Below are 15,776 nucleotides of genomic sequence, written 5' to 3' on the forward strand. Positions count from 1 at the left end.
TGCACAATTTAGGGACAGATGACAAAGAGCTAGAAAGTAAAAGGAAACAGAAAAATTATCATTGAATAATTTATTATTATATTTTACTAAGTTGACGCCTCAGTACTCCAGTCCAACAAGAGCAGAACAGAAAAAAAACAAACAAACCCACACACAGGAAAGGACATATTTACCAATAGGATTGCAGTATGCAAGTGAGTAAGGAAAGAAAAAGGAAGGAAAGCAAGATGACAAAGACTGGCTAATTCATTTCTGATGTCATACCCCTGCACAGAAGCATGACAAATTCTTACCCATCAATTAGTTGTCTTTTTTGTCCTATGAAGCGAGGACAGAAAAGGAGGGGCAGAAAACAGTACAAATCTCACATGCCTGCGGCAGATAAAGTTACGTAATGCTGATTTACTGCCTGCTCTTAGTTTACACACTTATTGTACTGCAGTTTCAAGTAGTAGCTTTTTAACAGTTGCATCATTTGATTATTGTTAAACTTAAAAAACAAAAACAAATAAACAGAAAACCCTCATAGGTGTAAAAGAAAGAACAGAACAAAGTTTTAATAGTTTTTCTGACAGAGGAAAAAAGACAAGAGAAATCAAGGGTTAACTGCATGCTCAGACATTTTCTGTTCCTTAACAAGTCATAACATTGTGTTGGCTAGTTGTGTTAAAGCTTAAAATTAAAGTGCCTGCCATTCTCAAAGTCTTTTAGTTTAACTCACTTAAAGAAATGACAAACAATAAAGGCAGCAGTGAGTAGCTTCTTGCACTTCACTAAAGCGCTACTAATACAATCAGTTCATAGCAGTGACAGTAAAGTCAATAAATCTTTTTATTATTGTTTAGAAGGAAACTTGCCCTGAATAGAGCAAGAAAATGCAAATCAGAAGCAAAGAATGGGTGGAACGGGGCGGGGGAGAAGTTTTTGCTATTATTTGTTAAAAAATAAAAAGAAAGGAAAAGAAAGGAAAATACAAACTGTAAACAGCACACTGGTCAGATTTCATGAGTTCAGCAATAGGGTGGGAGGCTCACAAAACTACTGCCATGTTAGCCACATATTTCTCCTCTGTATTTTGCCCCTAGAAGTTAGGGCATGACAACAAAATGGGCATTTTCAAAAGCTGAAATAATCTATTGCTTTCTATCAGAGTCATTCTGTAAGCAAAGATATCATAACTTTAAAGATTATAAGCTTTAAGAATCAGGTGCTAATTAAGTGTATCTGCAATTGTCTTGTTCTTCCATCCTCTGACCCAGCAGAGTAAGCAAATAACATTTTGAAAGTCTCAGTGTCAAGTAGGCAGATGTATGTATAGTAAAAGAAAAACAATACGGTCCTTCCTAAAAGGTAGTAATCAGTAAGATCTTATTTTGAACTCGGTGGTGCATCAAAGATTAAAACAGCACTTTTGTCGTTCTATTGAATTTGTAGTCAGTTATTTAATGTGCTGTAATTGCACAGGCTTCAGGGAACACTTCTGTAACAAAACTCAGTTACATAAATTGGCCACAAAGTTTAATATACATGGGAAATTGATTGGGCCAACTCTTACTATATTACATCAATATCGTTCCTTTTAGAACACTGCAACAAAAAGCATTTATTCAAAGCTGGGCACCAGCACCATAGTTGGAAGTTTTAAATCAAATATAACAAAAAAAAAAATTACAGAGGCAAATTATCTCTTCATTCCATCTTACCATGCTTTTTTCTACTCCTCTGAGTAACGGAAGCAAAATTTCCATTATATTTATCAGACCTCTAACAGCATACACTTTTAAGGCCTTTTAAAACATAACTTGGTTACTTCAGACCTCAGAGGGAATATAGCATTTGAAGGCTCCTCAGAAAATGCTCTGCCAGCATTTTCATTCACCTTTGTAAAGAAGAGCCAATGACTTTTGGACTTCTGCTAATTCTAAATTATGGTAATGTGGCACAGGAAGAGAAGTATGTTAGAAGGCTGCTAACTAACCCATACAGTGCATTGGGACCTGCTAGTGTCCTAAAGGTATACTTCACTCCTGAGAAGATGCAGACTGCCGGGTATGTTCTTCAGCTATATGACTGTCCCACAATATAATCACGCAAGAGCAAACAGAAATCTTCCATACTATTGGTAGGACTATCAAAATGAATATTTCAAATGCATAACAAAGGCTTTCTCATTATTCATTTTAGAGTATAACCTAGGAACAATCCGAATACAAACGTTTGTATTTATTTTTACATAAGTTCACTCTTAGGAGTTCTTTGCTTGCAACCCAGAAGAGCCATTTACCTCTAGAACATGGCATTAATATCACCAGACCCAGAAATACAAGATAACAGATCAAACAAAAGTAAATGTGACTACTTTTGTGCTCATTGTTTTCACTACTCAAGCTGTAAAACACAAACAGTAAGATGAACAATTCAGGCTTTAGATGGAGGATTGTAAAAGAGGTTTAAACTACAATCAGTAGCAAAGATTTCACATTTGTATGGTATCCCCCTTAAATATGTAGCAAAGCCATGAAGTACATGGAACTAAAGGTTAAAATTGAAAATTTTGAAGAGGCTGACTACACGTAAGCCATTTTTGTGACATAATCAGAAAAGCATACACCTTTTAACTATAACTGACACTAAACTAACAACTGATTGAAACAAGCAGTACACTCAACTCAGGCTGGAAGAAGAGCTTAGTATACTAAGTTACTTTTTCAGTAATGAAGTTTAGGAGGAAGGAAAGAGCATTCAAATTAGACTCAATGAACTGTAAAGTACTTCAGTAAACCACTATCCTTGGTGTATGTGTGCATGCACCCACGTGTGTGTACACATATACATACATATATACATAAACACAGGCCTACAGAAGATCTGTCTTCAGTGTTTTACAGTACACTGAATCTAATCTTTAGTCAGCCACAGTACACGTGTGTGTGCGCATACACATATGTGCAATGGCTTACTTAAGATTAGAATATACACACATTAAAATCTATCCCTGTGCTAGATAGCCAAGCAACTGCTAACAATGGCTTTAGAATACAAGTGACACTTCATTCTCTGACACATGTATTAATTAGAGATATTGCCCTATCCTTAATTTCACAGCTAGACAGCACAAAATACTGTTCTTCAAATAAACTTTTGCCAGGACAACAGCTTGAACTATCAGTGAAATACTCAAACAAAGCCAGGCTCTACGAATTTCTCCTGAACATCACAAAAGTAACAAGCTATACAGAGGAGTCCATTTACTTCTTACCTAAGAGGAAAGCATAAGCCACCCGGCTAGATCAGCGAAGATCAAGACAGCTACCACGCAATCAGTTAACCGGGCAAGAAAAACATACTGCCCTCCCGAGCGGAGAGGAGACCGCTGCCATCCCACCTCAGCTCAACTCAGCCCAGCCCTCAACAGCCCCCGCACCGCCACCGACCGCCCCGAGGCAGCCTAAGGGAGGGGAAGCAAGGCCAGCCTGCGCAGGGCGGACGAGAACAGGGAAGGGCACCGGGATTTTCCGCGAAGACAAGCGAGCAGCTCGGCCGGGCTGAGGCAGCCCCCCTCAAGCACACAGCTCCGCGGCGGGCCCCTGCCGAAGCCAAATCCCCCCCTCCCTTCCCGGGGAGGGGCGGCTATCGCGGAGGGGGCAGGAGGGAGGGAGGGAAAAGACAGGGTCGTGCCCGGGCCCGGGCCCACATCACTGCTGGAGAAACGCGAGGCGATCTCTGTCAGACCCTCACATTTGGAGTCGCGTAGGCCCCAAAAAAGGGGGGGAGGGGAGTAGTAGAAAAAAGAAGGGGGGAGGGGGAAAAAAAGGCGAAGGGGCGGGGATGAAAGGGCTTCCGAGTGGGCTCACCTCCCCCTCCCCGCCACGGACCGACCCGGCGGCCGGGCCTCGCCGCGGCCGGCCGCACTCACCACTTGGTAGCGGCTGGCGGCCTGGTGGTGATCCATCCCGGCCGCCGGCGGACGCACACAGTGGCGCGGCCGCAGCTGCTCCGACCAGCCCGATCCTCGCTCAGCCCTTCCTCCCCGCCGCCCGCCCGCTCGCTCAACCGCTGTCGTCGTCGTCGTCGCTGCCGTCGCCGCCGCCGCCTCCTCCTCGCCCACTCCAGCGACGGAGCCGGTCGCCGCCGCCCCTCCCCCCGCTCCGCCGCGCCCCGCCCTCCACCAGGGGAGGGGCCACACCGCCCACCAACGCCTCCCTTCCTGCCGTTGGGCGGGGGGGGGGGGAAGAGGAGCGCGCTGCGGCCCCGCCCTCTGTGACGCGCCGGGGACCGACCGCCGCCGGGAGTGGGGGGGGAAGGGGACGGTGGGCGCGCGCGCCTCTGCGCAGGCGCGGGGCCGCTGGTCGGCCGTTGGGCGGGGTGTTGGGGGGAAGCGTGGAGGTGTTTAAACGGGCGTGCCCTGCCTGGTGGGGGAAACGTATGGGTTTGTCCGTCTTCTCTGCCGTTATGCGAGGCGCAGCGATTTGCGCCTCGGTGTAACCCCCGCCGCCGGAGCTGCTCGGGGAGTGGAGCTGACGGCGTTGCTGGCGTTGGCAGCGCGGCAGCCCCAGGGGCTGTGCTGAGCGCCCTGCCACCAAGGCCCTGCCGGGCGCTGGCCCTGCTGGCTGGTGTCCCCAGCCCTTCTCGGGGTGGGTGTGTACGCTCAGCCCCTCACAGGGTTTGTGCGCCGCTGCCCTTTCCCCCTCTTTTCGGTAGTATTTTTCCTCCTTCTGCACTATCAGCAAGGCTATTCTGTCCACAAAGCATGCGTAGCCTAGCAGCTTATCCCCATCAGGCACGAATAAATAAATAAGGAATAAAGTAGACATCCTTGAGGCCTAGAAGATGATCTGGAGTAGGAATCTTTCTGTACTAATTTTAAGTCAAGAACCTATTTGTCTTCTGTTCCTTTGAAAATTCAAGGCAAAAGCACCATTCTCTGAGAGGAGGAGGAGGAGGAGGAGAAAAACGTTGTGATCTTCTCCTTCACTCGTCTTTCTAAAACTGTAAATGTTTATGTATTGATGTAACACTGATGACCTCCTGGGGTAAAAACAGTGAAAACTTTCACCCTGGTGGCCTGTCAGATCAGTACGACTCCTTCCTAGGTTCCCAAACTGTCAGATACGCAGTCGTAGTTTAAAACAATTTCCAAACAGCTGGGCATACAGCTCCGAGCCATAGTAGAAAGGAGCGTTTGTATGGGGGGGGGGGGTATAGCAGATCCCTAGGATAAACACTCTCATGAAAGCAGATTCTTGCTATCAGTAATGGCTCATGGCAGAACTTTGTCCCGTATAGCCCAGATCACTGCCTTTATCCAGACAGCCTGCTTGTTCGGAGGCTGACCTGAGCGGCAGGCTAAGCGTTGTCACGCAGGCGGTCATTAGCCTGGATAAGGACTTGCAGGAGTGGAGTTTAAGCCCTAGTATGTGTGTGTAGGAGGGCAGAGAAGTGGAGAGCTGGGGGTTGGTTTCGAGGTGGGGGTGGGAGTGAAGGTACACAGGGAGGAGGGAGCGGGAGCATGATGTGCCCAGGACCTCACTTGAAGCCCATCTCTGGCTACCACAACGGTTATTAATAAGCAAACAGACCAAGTTTTGGGAACTTACACGGCCTACTCTTGTTTGTTGCATTTCTTATGTTCCTCATTGAACAACTTGGTTGTGCATAAAAAGGCCTAACAGTCTAGAAACAAAGTTGGCAGAGAAATACAGGTTAGAAATGGACTAATGTTATTATTTTCCTGGCAGGATTTCCTCCCTTTTCCTCTTTACCTCTATACATAATGAAAGTTTCTGTGTTTAATTATTCTGTCTTAAAGGGAAGATTTATTAGTACAGGTCATGTTAAGTTTAAGAATAGCATGTACAGAGTACTGTACTGTGCTTCTGTTACCAAATAGAAGGAAAACCTCTTAATTGTATTATCAGATTTCATGGGAAAGGGAATTTAGACCATTCATATAATAGGTTTAATTTCTAGTGTCTTCTATACTGTTAGAAACAAACTTCCCAAAAGTAGACAGTTTTTAAAGTGTTCAATGTCACATCTGAGTCCAGGAAGATGTTTTCTGGAAAGTGTTGCGTTAATCAGAAATGGAGTTTTGAACAAGTGAAATTTTGAAAATGCTGTCTGACCTCCACATTTTCTTTTCTATGTTTTGTACCTCAGCTCTATTGAATAAAGATGCCTAGAAGCTCCCAGTTGGACACCAGGTGAGTTCTGCTAATAGCTGCCAAAGAACATTTCGCTCTGTAAATATTTAAACAGAATACAAACACACACAACACAGCAACTGAGTAAGCATTTAGTAAGAAGCAAGTTGTAGTTTTAAATTAAAATATACATATATATATATATATTTTTTTTTTTTAAGGAAAGAAAAGACAGCAGATAGGACCACAATGTCTTTAACAAGGAAATTACAAAATATTTCACAGAAGCTGGCAAAAAGATTCAGTAGAGGAATACTGCGTGTGTAGGAAGGGAGCTGCATGCTTAAGGATGAACTTTGGATGCGTGCTACAGCTTAAGAGATGTATAGAAACTCAACTTCTTATTCTTTAGCAGTATTATAAATGCATCCTTAAAACAGACAGTATGGCTTTTGACTCTGAATATGTCCGTCTTTCAGTTCTTGCTCTTTCTGGAATGCTGTAACTCTTCTTTTTAAAGCCACGTAACTGTGTGGGTGGCTGTGTTATTGCACTGATAGAAGGCTAAAAAGGAAGGTCATACGTTCCTGAAAGATATTGTTATTGTCAAAATAGTGTTATCAATATATTTTAACTGCCTTGTTCTAGAGATTTTGTCTATGGCATAATATTAATCTACAGCACAAAGTAATCAGCAAGCACTAAGGCACCTGTAAATGTACACTGAAAGTGAGAAATATGTATTTCAGAACAGTTAGAACTTTATTGCCTAGATAACCAAATCATGTTGATTAAAATATTTGAATAATACAAGTTTTAATATTTATTTTTTTCTGTGTGACCTCCTTAAACCACGGTATACAGTGACAGTAATGGTTATCACTGTTTTCTGGATCATGTAGTAATTTGTTTATTGTGAAAGAGCTGTATTTATGGAAAGTGCTCAGTATGTAAAGAAAATAATGTCAAAATGACATTTAAAAGAAAGCATTGTTTTAGATTTGTTTTAGGAAAGAAGAAATCAATTTGCTTTTAGTCAGCAAGTTTACAACAGTTTAAACTTTGCTCTAACATGAAAATGAGCCAACAAAGGAATCTTTTTGGTAGTAATAACTGTTGCAATCTTAGTACCCTGAGAAGTTGACTTGGAAGCTGTGATCTGAATTCAGATACATCTGAACTTAATTACACAACTGCAAGCACTACAAGATTGTTAACAATTTTAAATTTATTTTTTCATTCATTATTCTATCAATGGTCAGCAAATAAGGAAGTGCTTCTTTACATGCATAAGTCTATTCAAATTTTTAATGTTTCTGATGGGAAAGAAACATTACACAGTGGGTAAACATCAGCACTAGGTCAATTTTATTTTAATAAACATACATAAGCAATATTGCATTTTATACTATTTTACTATTTGATACCGTTTAAGTCAATATTGTGCTTTCTATGCTGTATTGCTTACTATACTACGTAAAAAACCTAGAGAGAATGAAAGCTGTTCATTTATATCCAAAAAATGAAGACAAAAATAATTTTTGTAACTTAATTTTGCATCTTGAGCCTTGGTTTTCAAACCTATAATGCAAACAATGTCCCTGAGAAATAAGTAGATTTGTCCAAAGATAAATTTAAAGAAATTAATGTACTTATTTAATTTACTCATGGACTGACCTGAAATCAGGTCATAGATTTATTTACTGGCTGTATTTGTTTTCTTCACTGTTTGCAAACTATGTTTATAAATTATTTAATTTTAATTCTATGTTCTTGATTATATAAACTGCATAACAATTTTGATCTCTGTATGGATTTTGACAGCTACTCTAAGACGGAAGCTGACTAAAAGAAACCACTGGGACTGAATTTCTAAAAAAGAAATAATAGGAGGTTGGCTTGGTTTTCTTCATCTTTTCTTCTCCTTTTCTAGGCAGCACAGGCAATGCCAGAGCCATCATTAACAGGAACGCTAGGCTACTTTTAAGATTTCTTAGCTGAAAATAGAGTTTCAATTACATTACCATCATCTTTATTCATATGTAAATACATATGTATAGTCCTGCAGATCAGGTCCAAATATCACGCAGATATATCTGAACCAGCTTTAAATATAATTACTGCAGCACAGAGCTCAGGGTGGGAAACATCTCAGATATTTGCCTTGGTCTAGGATGGATTTTGCAGTCTACACTGATCTGTATGCTGACACAGCTGTTTCCTGTTAGTTACAGAGACAATTTAAAATTAGGTCAGGTATATGCAGACAAGCTCGACACAGGTCTGCAAATTAAACTTACACTTCGTTTAAATCTGTAGTGTCCCTATGTCTCTGTTGTCTGCCATATAACTTACACTCATTACCTTTACTGGACACAAGTACGGTTAAAAGAACAGAGCACAGAAGCATGGGAAGAAGAATTATCTGCCAAATAGGTAGGGCTATGCTTCAAACAGACTCAAGGAGCCAACTCTCACATTAGCATCAGTATATATCTTCTTCAGTATAGCTTGCTGTTTTTTGGGAAAAATAAAAAAATAAATTAAAAAACGTAATGAGCTGCCACTGGGATACGCTCTGCTGAGCTAGTTTTCTGGAGTATGCTCTGAATTCAGAGGAAGTGGTACTGAATGCATAAATAAAGGCTGATGCAGATGTGCTAGTCTCTGAGAGGAGATTCTTCTTAAAAAGTCCCATTTCTACCTAATGTGACATAAAGAAGATGTTACTACGAAGAACAAATGGAAAAGCTAACACAGTTTCAGACAGGTCACAGAAGGTTCTAACAATGAGCAAGAAGGATCTGCTGAATTTCCACCTCACCAGAGAGGTATGTGTTCTCTGAAAGAAATTAGTGCAAAGCAAAAGAATTATACGAGTAAATTGAGAGTGTGCCACTTTAAAATTGTTATCTTAAAAATTCCAGTCTATCAGTTTAAAATCTATGGATTTATAACTACTGTTTTAATTACCTTGTAATATAAGATAATTATTTAAATATTTGTGTGGACAATGCCAGAAAAAATGAATTAATTAAAATTTAAAAATAAATTGATATGAGATAGTTTTTCAGTATTTGTTTCAGATATAGATCTGATGGGTAAAAACCTTGCCTTCACAATACCCAACATATGGTGTTATGGAAATAAACAATATTTAAAAAAAAAAAAAACAAAATAGTCCCCGTATGGCTTTGAAGTTTCTATTTAGCAAATGGAGTTGAATGGAATGTGCACTCACCAAAATATAAAGGAATGTGGGACATATGTGAGAAAATACATCCAGTTAAAAAATAAAGAACAAAAAAAATCTAAAATTACTTGAAATCTGATGGGAAAACATGGAGGAAATGGTAGCAAATATTGATGGCAGTGTGCTTGTGCACTAAAAGTCAATATAGATTGATGCTGCAAGAAGAAATCAATTGGTACTATGAAGTCCTGTTTGGACAAGATATGTCCACTCTGATCTTGGGAACACCTATATTTTTTGCACTACCAACAAAGTATGATTAAATAGTTTTAGTGTGTATTCCTTAGGAAATATTTGTTCACCCATTCATGAGAATGGGTGAATCCATTCATGTTCACCCATTAATTAGAAAATTAATTTTTTCCAGCTGCCTCTCAGTTTTCTGTGAATGACGTGAACATTATTACCATGTTGAAACACTGTGAATGAAAATACTTGAGAATTTTTCCTGTTGAAGCAGGTACACATATAAACCTAAACAGTAAAGGGCTGGATGTTATCTGAAAATCATTTTGTTACTCAATGAAAGCAGAAAAGACCAAGTAATAGATATACAAGTAAGTCCATGCTCTTATAATGCCACTGTTGCCTTAAAATATTAACTGCGATGCATGACCTCTGTCCTACCAAGGGAAACTGTATATGTATTCATAGCCAGTTATAGCTAGCTCAGTAAGTTTAGTGTATTGGCATTTCTCCTAATACTTATAGCACAATATAAAAATCTATTTTAAGAAGCTATAAAATGGAAATTGTCTTTTCAGTATCAAAATGACCATTTCATCCCTGATTATCCAAGTTAGGTGTAATATAGATTAGATATAAAATAAAACTCTGCATAAATTATAAACCTCTTGGATTAAGAACAATCTTTTTGTTTTGTGTTTATAATACAAATACATTAAAAACAATGCAGTGCTGCACTGCTTCCTTCCACTGTTGCAGCAGCTCCATGTAATGTTCGCATAGCTTCCTTTGGAAGAAAGTCAAAATATAAATAAAAATACAATATTATGATGTCATTAACTAAGATATCATCAACCAAATCTAGCCAGCAGCCACTAATTCAGCCTAAAATCTATGCAAGGCTCTGTGTGCCCTCAGCTTTCTGCTGATAGGCAGTAAGCATTCTGTATTTTTCAAAGCCCTTCAAATGACTTTTAGAGGACATCTTGCATAAATAATTCTCCCCACTTAGAGATGGAAAACTTATATAAAGTTAAGAGCTGTCTCAATATGACCTCTTTTTCAACAGGTAACTTGTTAAACAAGGAAAAATGCTCTTTTTCACTGCAATAGCACATTAACACTCAACATATATTACATGAACAAAATACACTCTACTATTTCAGCTAAACAGTGGCAGCCCTCCAGGTTTCATATAGACATACCTCTGGAACTTGTAATGCACAAACACATAGTCACAACTGTAATTAGAATTGCTGAAGTGTTTTCTTGCTCCTATTTTCAAAAGCACGTAGCTTTCTGGAAGAAATGCCTAATAAGCTGAAACTGCGTGAAATGCTTTTTCAACATTTGAACTGATCTAGCTCTGAAGTGGCAGAAAGTTAAACTGAAATTTGAGGAATAATCTTCATTTACAATTTTTACTGAAGCGAGCTTCTATTCTGTTGCGTGGGGCATGTATGTAACTTCAGGCGTAATATTTCAGCATTCATATCAGTTTCAAGCCGAAAAAGACGGTGCTACACGTGGATGGCTTAAACACTTAGCAGTTCAGTAAAGCTTTGATCCTGCACAGGGTTGGGTGAGTTCAGCTACGAAGGAGGAACACTTGTCTTGAAATACATCTTAGCTGTGTTCAGATTTATTCCACTCGAGAAAGCTTACTTCACCTAAATGTAGATGTTTCTGTTGCAGAGGTCTACATCTGATCTAGGTATCTAGACTTCATTTATAGTCAATGGAGAAAAACAGGCACTTTCAGAATGCAGTTCATCTCATTCTAAGAAAAATGCCTAAAGTAAGTCTGATGAATTGCTCTAAGCATCTGTTTCTCTACAAAGAGATCTACAAAGGGATCCTAGGATGACTACCTCAGCTATAGATGTCTATACAGTAGACATAGTGAGTTAAGTGAAATTAATCTCACCTTAGTGCCCATGTACTGAGATCAGAGTATGCTGGCTATCAAGTATCCAGTCAGGATACATATGACCAGTTAGTTTCTTTTTGCTTCTTGCCAAAGTTATAAACATTGAATTCAGCAGTCCCTAAGTAAATTGACCAAAACAGTATCTTAATTTACAAAATTTAATAATAATGTATACAAATAAATCATAGACTATATACAGATGTCTACTACTAGACAATGCCTGGCCATCAGAAAGGACAGTCTGCATCTCATCTACACCAGCAAAACCCAAAAATCTCAAATTTCCAGAGTTACTTTAAAATAAATAAATAATAATTCCTTGAAGGGCTTGCTCCTATATGCTGATCTTCTTGATTCACAAGCAGTGACCTTAGCTGAGGTTGATGGCATTGTTTTGCCAACAATGTTTGCCCATTTTCATCAAGGACAAATGCCACATAAAGTAGATATTGAAACCTGGCTGCTCTCTAGCTTTGATAAGGATATGTTTCTCAGAAAAATAGCAGAAGCTGCTTCATTTCAGTGTTAAATCTCAGGTTGTGGTAGGATATCTTGGTTCATTAGCTCTTAATAGATCTTAATGGCATCTTTGTTTCGTTTCTAGGGTTCATTCAGTCTGTTCCTCCTCAAAGGCGTTGAAGTCTTGCTCTAAATGTCCTAGTTTTAAGCAGATATAATAGACAGAAACACAATCCTATGTGTTTCTGGTGGAAAGTTGAGGAAAAGGCCACTACAGAGGTTATTTGGCTTGTCTCAGAATAAAGGGGAGATGAAGAAAGCAGGAAAAGATACTTAAAAGATTAATTCTAGGCTTGGTAGACTAGTCTCCTGCACTTCTGGAACTTTGTTCACATCCAAGCCATAATCTCAGGATAAATTTGGATGTGAATCAGCCATCACCCCAATTCTACAACGTGGCCATAACAGAAAAGAAATAGAAAAGGCACCCACCTCAGATAGAAGAAAGAGTTACAGATGATCAGGACCATGGCATATACCAGCATTTAAGTGCCCAACTTAATAGTTACATTAAGTATGAATTAAGCAAGCTTAATTTCCTTCTCTTTTGGAACACTGTGTAACGAGCGCTTCCAGAAGCGCCAAATCATGTGCTGATATTATCATTATTAGGCTGTTTGCACTGACAAATGTAATGAGAAGCAAGATAGTGGGAGCTGAAAATGGGAGCCTGCAAAATCTACAGAGCAATGTCTCAGAAAGAAGAGAAGGCTCCAGACTGGAGGGGAAACGGGAGAAGAATGATTTGCAAGAACCTTTGGAAAGCTAGCTACTAACAGATGTGAGAAACCGCATAACCTAAGAAGTTAGCTGATACTTTGAAAGAGTTTGACTAGAACTAAGGAAGAGTCCTTTTATCTCTATATTTATGGGCATAAGATCACTTTTCATTTCCTACATTCTGTCTCCGCAGACCACATCCCAACATTTCAAGGACAGACTCAGGCACATATCATATCCAATTTGCTAGCCTCTTTTATGTATCGTATCACATTTCCACAGAAATGAAGCCCAGAACTGCAGCTTGAATGGAAGCAATGATGTTTTCCAACATTTTTCTAGTATAAACAACTGGAGGTGAAGATCTCAGAGCCTGGTGCAAGAATCGCAGCAAATGATTCTACAACACAGCAGGTATAGCCAAATGTCTGCATGTAATAAGGAATATGACTGGAATTTAGGTGTCAACAAGTGATAAAGAATGTTGCTTAACTAAGCACAAAAATGTCTTCTACTTCGAAGGACATGTTCATGTGGAATATTTTTACTCTGGAGCAAATGTTCCAGTCACAAAGAAAGCATAATATTTGTCTCATTCAGACAACATCAAAGTTATGAGCGATAGAAGAGCTGGTACTAAATGTATAATGTTCCAGTTGTTCTGAGGTATGAAGTCTCACAGAGGTAAAGCATGTGTAGATAAGACCACAGTATTTGCATTTCAAAACAGTTTTGCCAAGCATGTGCTTTTCAGGAGGACTTGTAGAAATATTATTTGATCTCAGCACTATCAGAACTAGTGTAAGAAAAGATTAATAATTCACTCTCCTCGGAGATTAAGGAATGCATTTGTAATGTATCCTAGACTAGAAGAAAGTCATAGGAGAATTCAGAAAACATTTAAGACACTGCATGTGAGATTAAGCTGAGACATCTATTACATCTATTACACCCTGTAATAGAGACATCTATTACAGGGTGAGCTCTCTAGACTCTTTAGCCTTGTAGCCCACTACGTATGGTGCTACTATTGCTGGTAAGAGGCTACAGGCTGTGTGTTAAGCTAAAAAACAAGCCCCAGGACTTGTCAAGATTTGCCTTGGTCTGCCTCGGTCTGCCTGGAGCTTTATTTTAGTTTGTTTAGATGTAACAGCAATTTTCTGATAACCAGGTGACTGTTACTTAATTTGTTTTAGCTTTTGTTTAGCTTTATATAACTGAGTGGTGTAACGCTTATTGTTATCTATCTATCTATCTATCACTAGCAGGTATTAATAACTTTTTTTTTCCCCTACAATGAACTATCTATGACCTTAGAATAAAAAATGCAGTATGGAGGAGTACAGGCAGGGATGATAGCAGGAGCCTTGAAAGTACAGACACAGGATGATAACAGAGGCCCCAGGGCCATAAACAACTCACCGATAGTCAATTACTGGCCATCAAAGGAATGCAACCTTGGGAACTGGGTAAAACAAGCGTTAGGGGTAACAAAAGAACAAAGAATAAGGTATCTGACATATGTAAGACACGCAATACATAGTGGACGAAACGTGAATTGTGAACCCATGAATAAAGAACAAGCGGACTATGTTACCCAGTATGTAATTATAATTCTAAGCAGACCCAAGCGTGAGGAGGAAGAAGCCATCAACATCAGCATCGTATTTCCTGAAGAGAGGAGGAAGAAACTCCCTACATCATACTTCTTCCAGAGAAGGGAGGGATGCTGACAACTCACCATAACACTCTCACCCCAAGACTGAAGCCATCAACCTTGGGTCTCAGAGCCACAGTGGAAGGGTGAGCATAATACCAGAGAAAGGGACAGTTACTAAAAAGGTTGGGTATTTCAATTTTAACTGTGTCATTATTGTGATGAGCTGTAGTAACTGGATAATTTGGACTGTAAGCATCAGTATCATTGTGACTGGACTAATAATAATTCTTTGATTAGACTGTCAAAACTTTAATTAGACTAACAAATTTCAAGCTCTGCATTAAAGGTGTGTGATCCACATAAACTGCACAAGTTACAGTGCAACAAATTGGCAGGGGCAACCTAACCTGTAACTTGGATGCAACAAATTAATAACAAATCTATGGAGAATGTGGGACACGTAGGTTCTTAAAATGTAGTGCACCTATTGATTACATCGATTAGATCCCCACTGACTGTAATGGGAGTTTAGTTATCTAGCTTATACGTAGACAACCGCATTTAGGTAGCTCATTTAAGTACCTCACTGTGAAACTGATCTCAATGTACTTCTGTTGCCATCAGATTGCGTGGTAGATTTCCAGACATCTCCTAGCTCAAAGGACATAAGTGGAGCAGAAGAAAGCTATTAATCTGTAAACATGGCATTGATACTGGCTATGACTCATATGGTAAATCTTTTGATCTTGAATTCCTCCATGTTCGCTGTGTAGCATGTCAAAATTCAGTTAAGTTCAACTCATAGGTCTAGCTATGTCTGCCTGCCATCAAAACACTACAGAATGTGAATGTAAACCCCCCCCCCCCCCCGGCCTCGATGTGCATAAATGAAAGTATCTCAAATAAGTGTGAGAAGGACTATTTTCCTACCAGGGAATTAGCAATGGATGCATGCCAAATAAAAAGGATGGAATTGTAGAATCATGCAGGCTGGAAGGGATCTCTGGAGGTAAACTAGCCAACTCCCTGCTCAAACCAGGCCCAGTTAGATCAGGTAATTCAGGCCTTGCCCAGTCAAATTCTGGATATCTCCAGGGATGGAGGGTCTGTTTAAAGCAGAGTCTACATGTGCTCCATTCTCTCCATTGGTGATACGAAGGGCTTATTTGTTATCTTTAGACAAAGCTTAATGAAGAGTCAAAGAAATCAATGCTAGCACTATCAAATAAGCCATCCATTCCTGATCGGTCTCGAAGAGAGGATGCAGGTCTAAATGGGCCCTTTGTCTGACCCAGTATAGCTATTCTTATGTTTTTATGCAATCTAAATTATCTTCTCCCTTCAGTTGTTTTTGGAGATAAGGCC

At 39.8% G+C, this 15,776-nt stretch overlaps 1 protein-coding gene across 4 annotated transcripts in view; it reads right to left on the bottom strand.

The window, feature by feature from the left end:
- NDFIP2 (Nedd4 family interacting protein 2) overlaps positions 1-4,204 on the bottom strand; it is a 75,026-nt gene extending 70,822 nt beyond the window's left edge. For all 4 annotated transcript variants that reach the window (XM_068929319.1, XM_068929305.1, XM_068929313.1 and 1 more), the window contains exon 1: positions 3,917-4,204. In XM_068929319.1, the coding sequence (XP_068785420.1) occupies positions 3,917-3,952 (36 nt within the window). In that variant the 5' untranslated portion in view covers positions 3,953-4,204. The remainder of the gene's footprint in view (positions 1-3,916) is intronic.
- Between the last annotated feature and the right edge of the window lie 11,572 nt (positions 4,205-15,776).

The sequence above is a fragment of the Struthio camelus genome, chromosome 1, assembly GCF_040807025.1.
Source record: "Struthio camelus isolate bStrCam1 chromosome 1, bStrCam1.hap1, whole genome shotgun sequence".
NCBI lineage: Eukaryota > Metazoa > Chordata > Aves > Struthioniformes > Struthionidae > Struthio > Struthio camelus.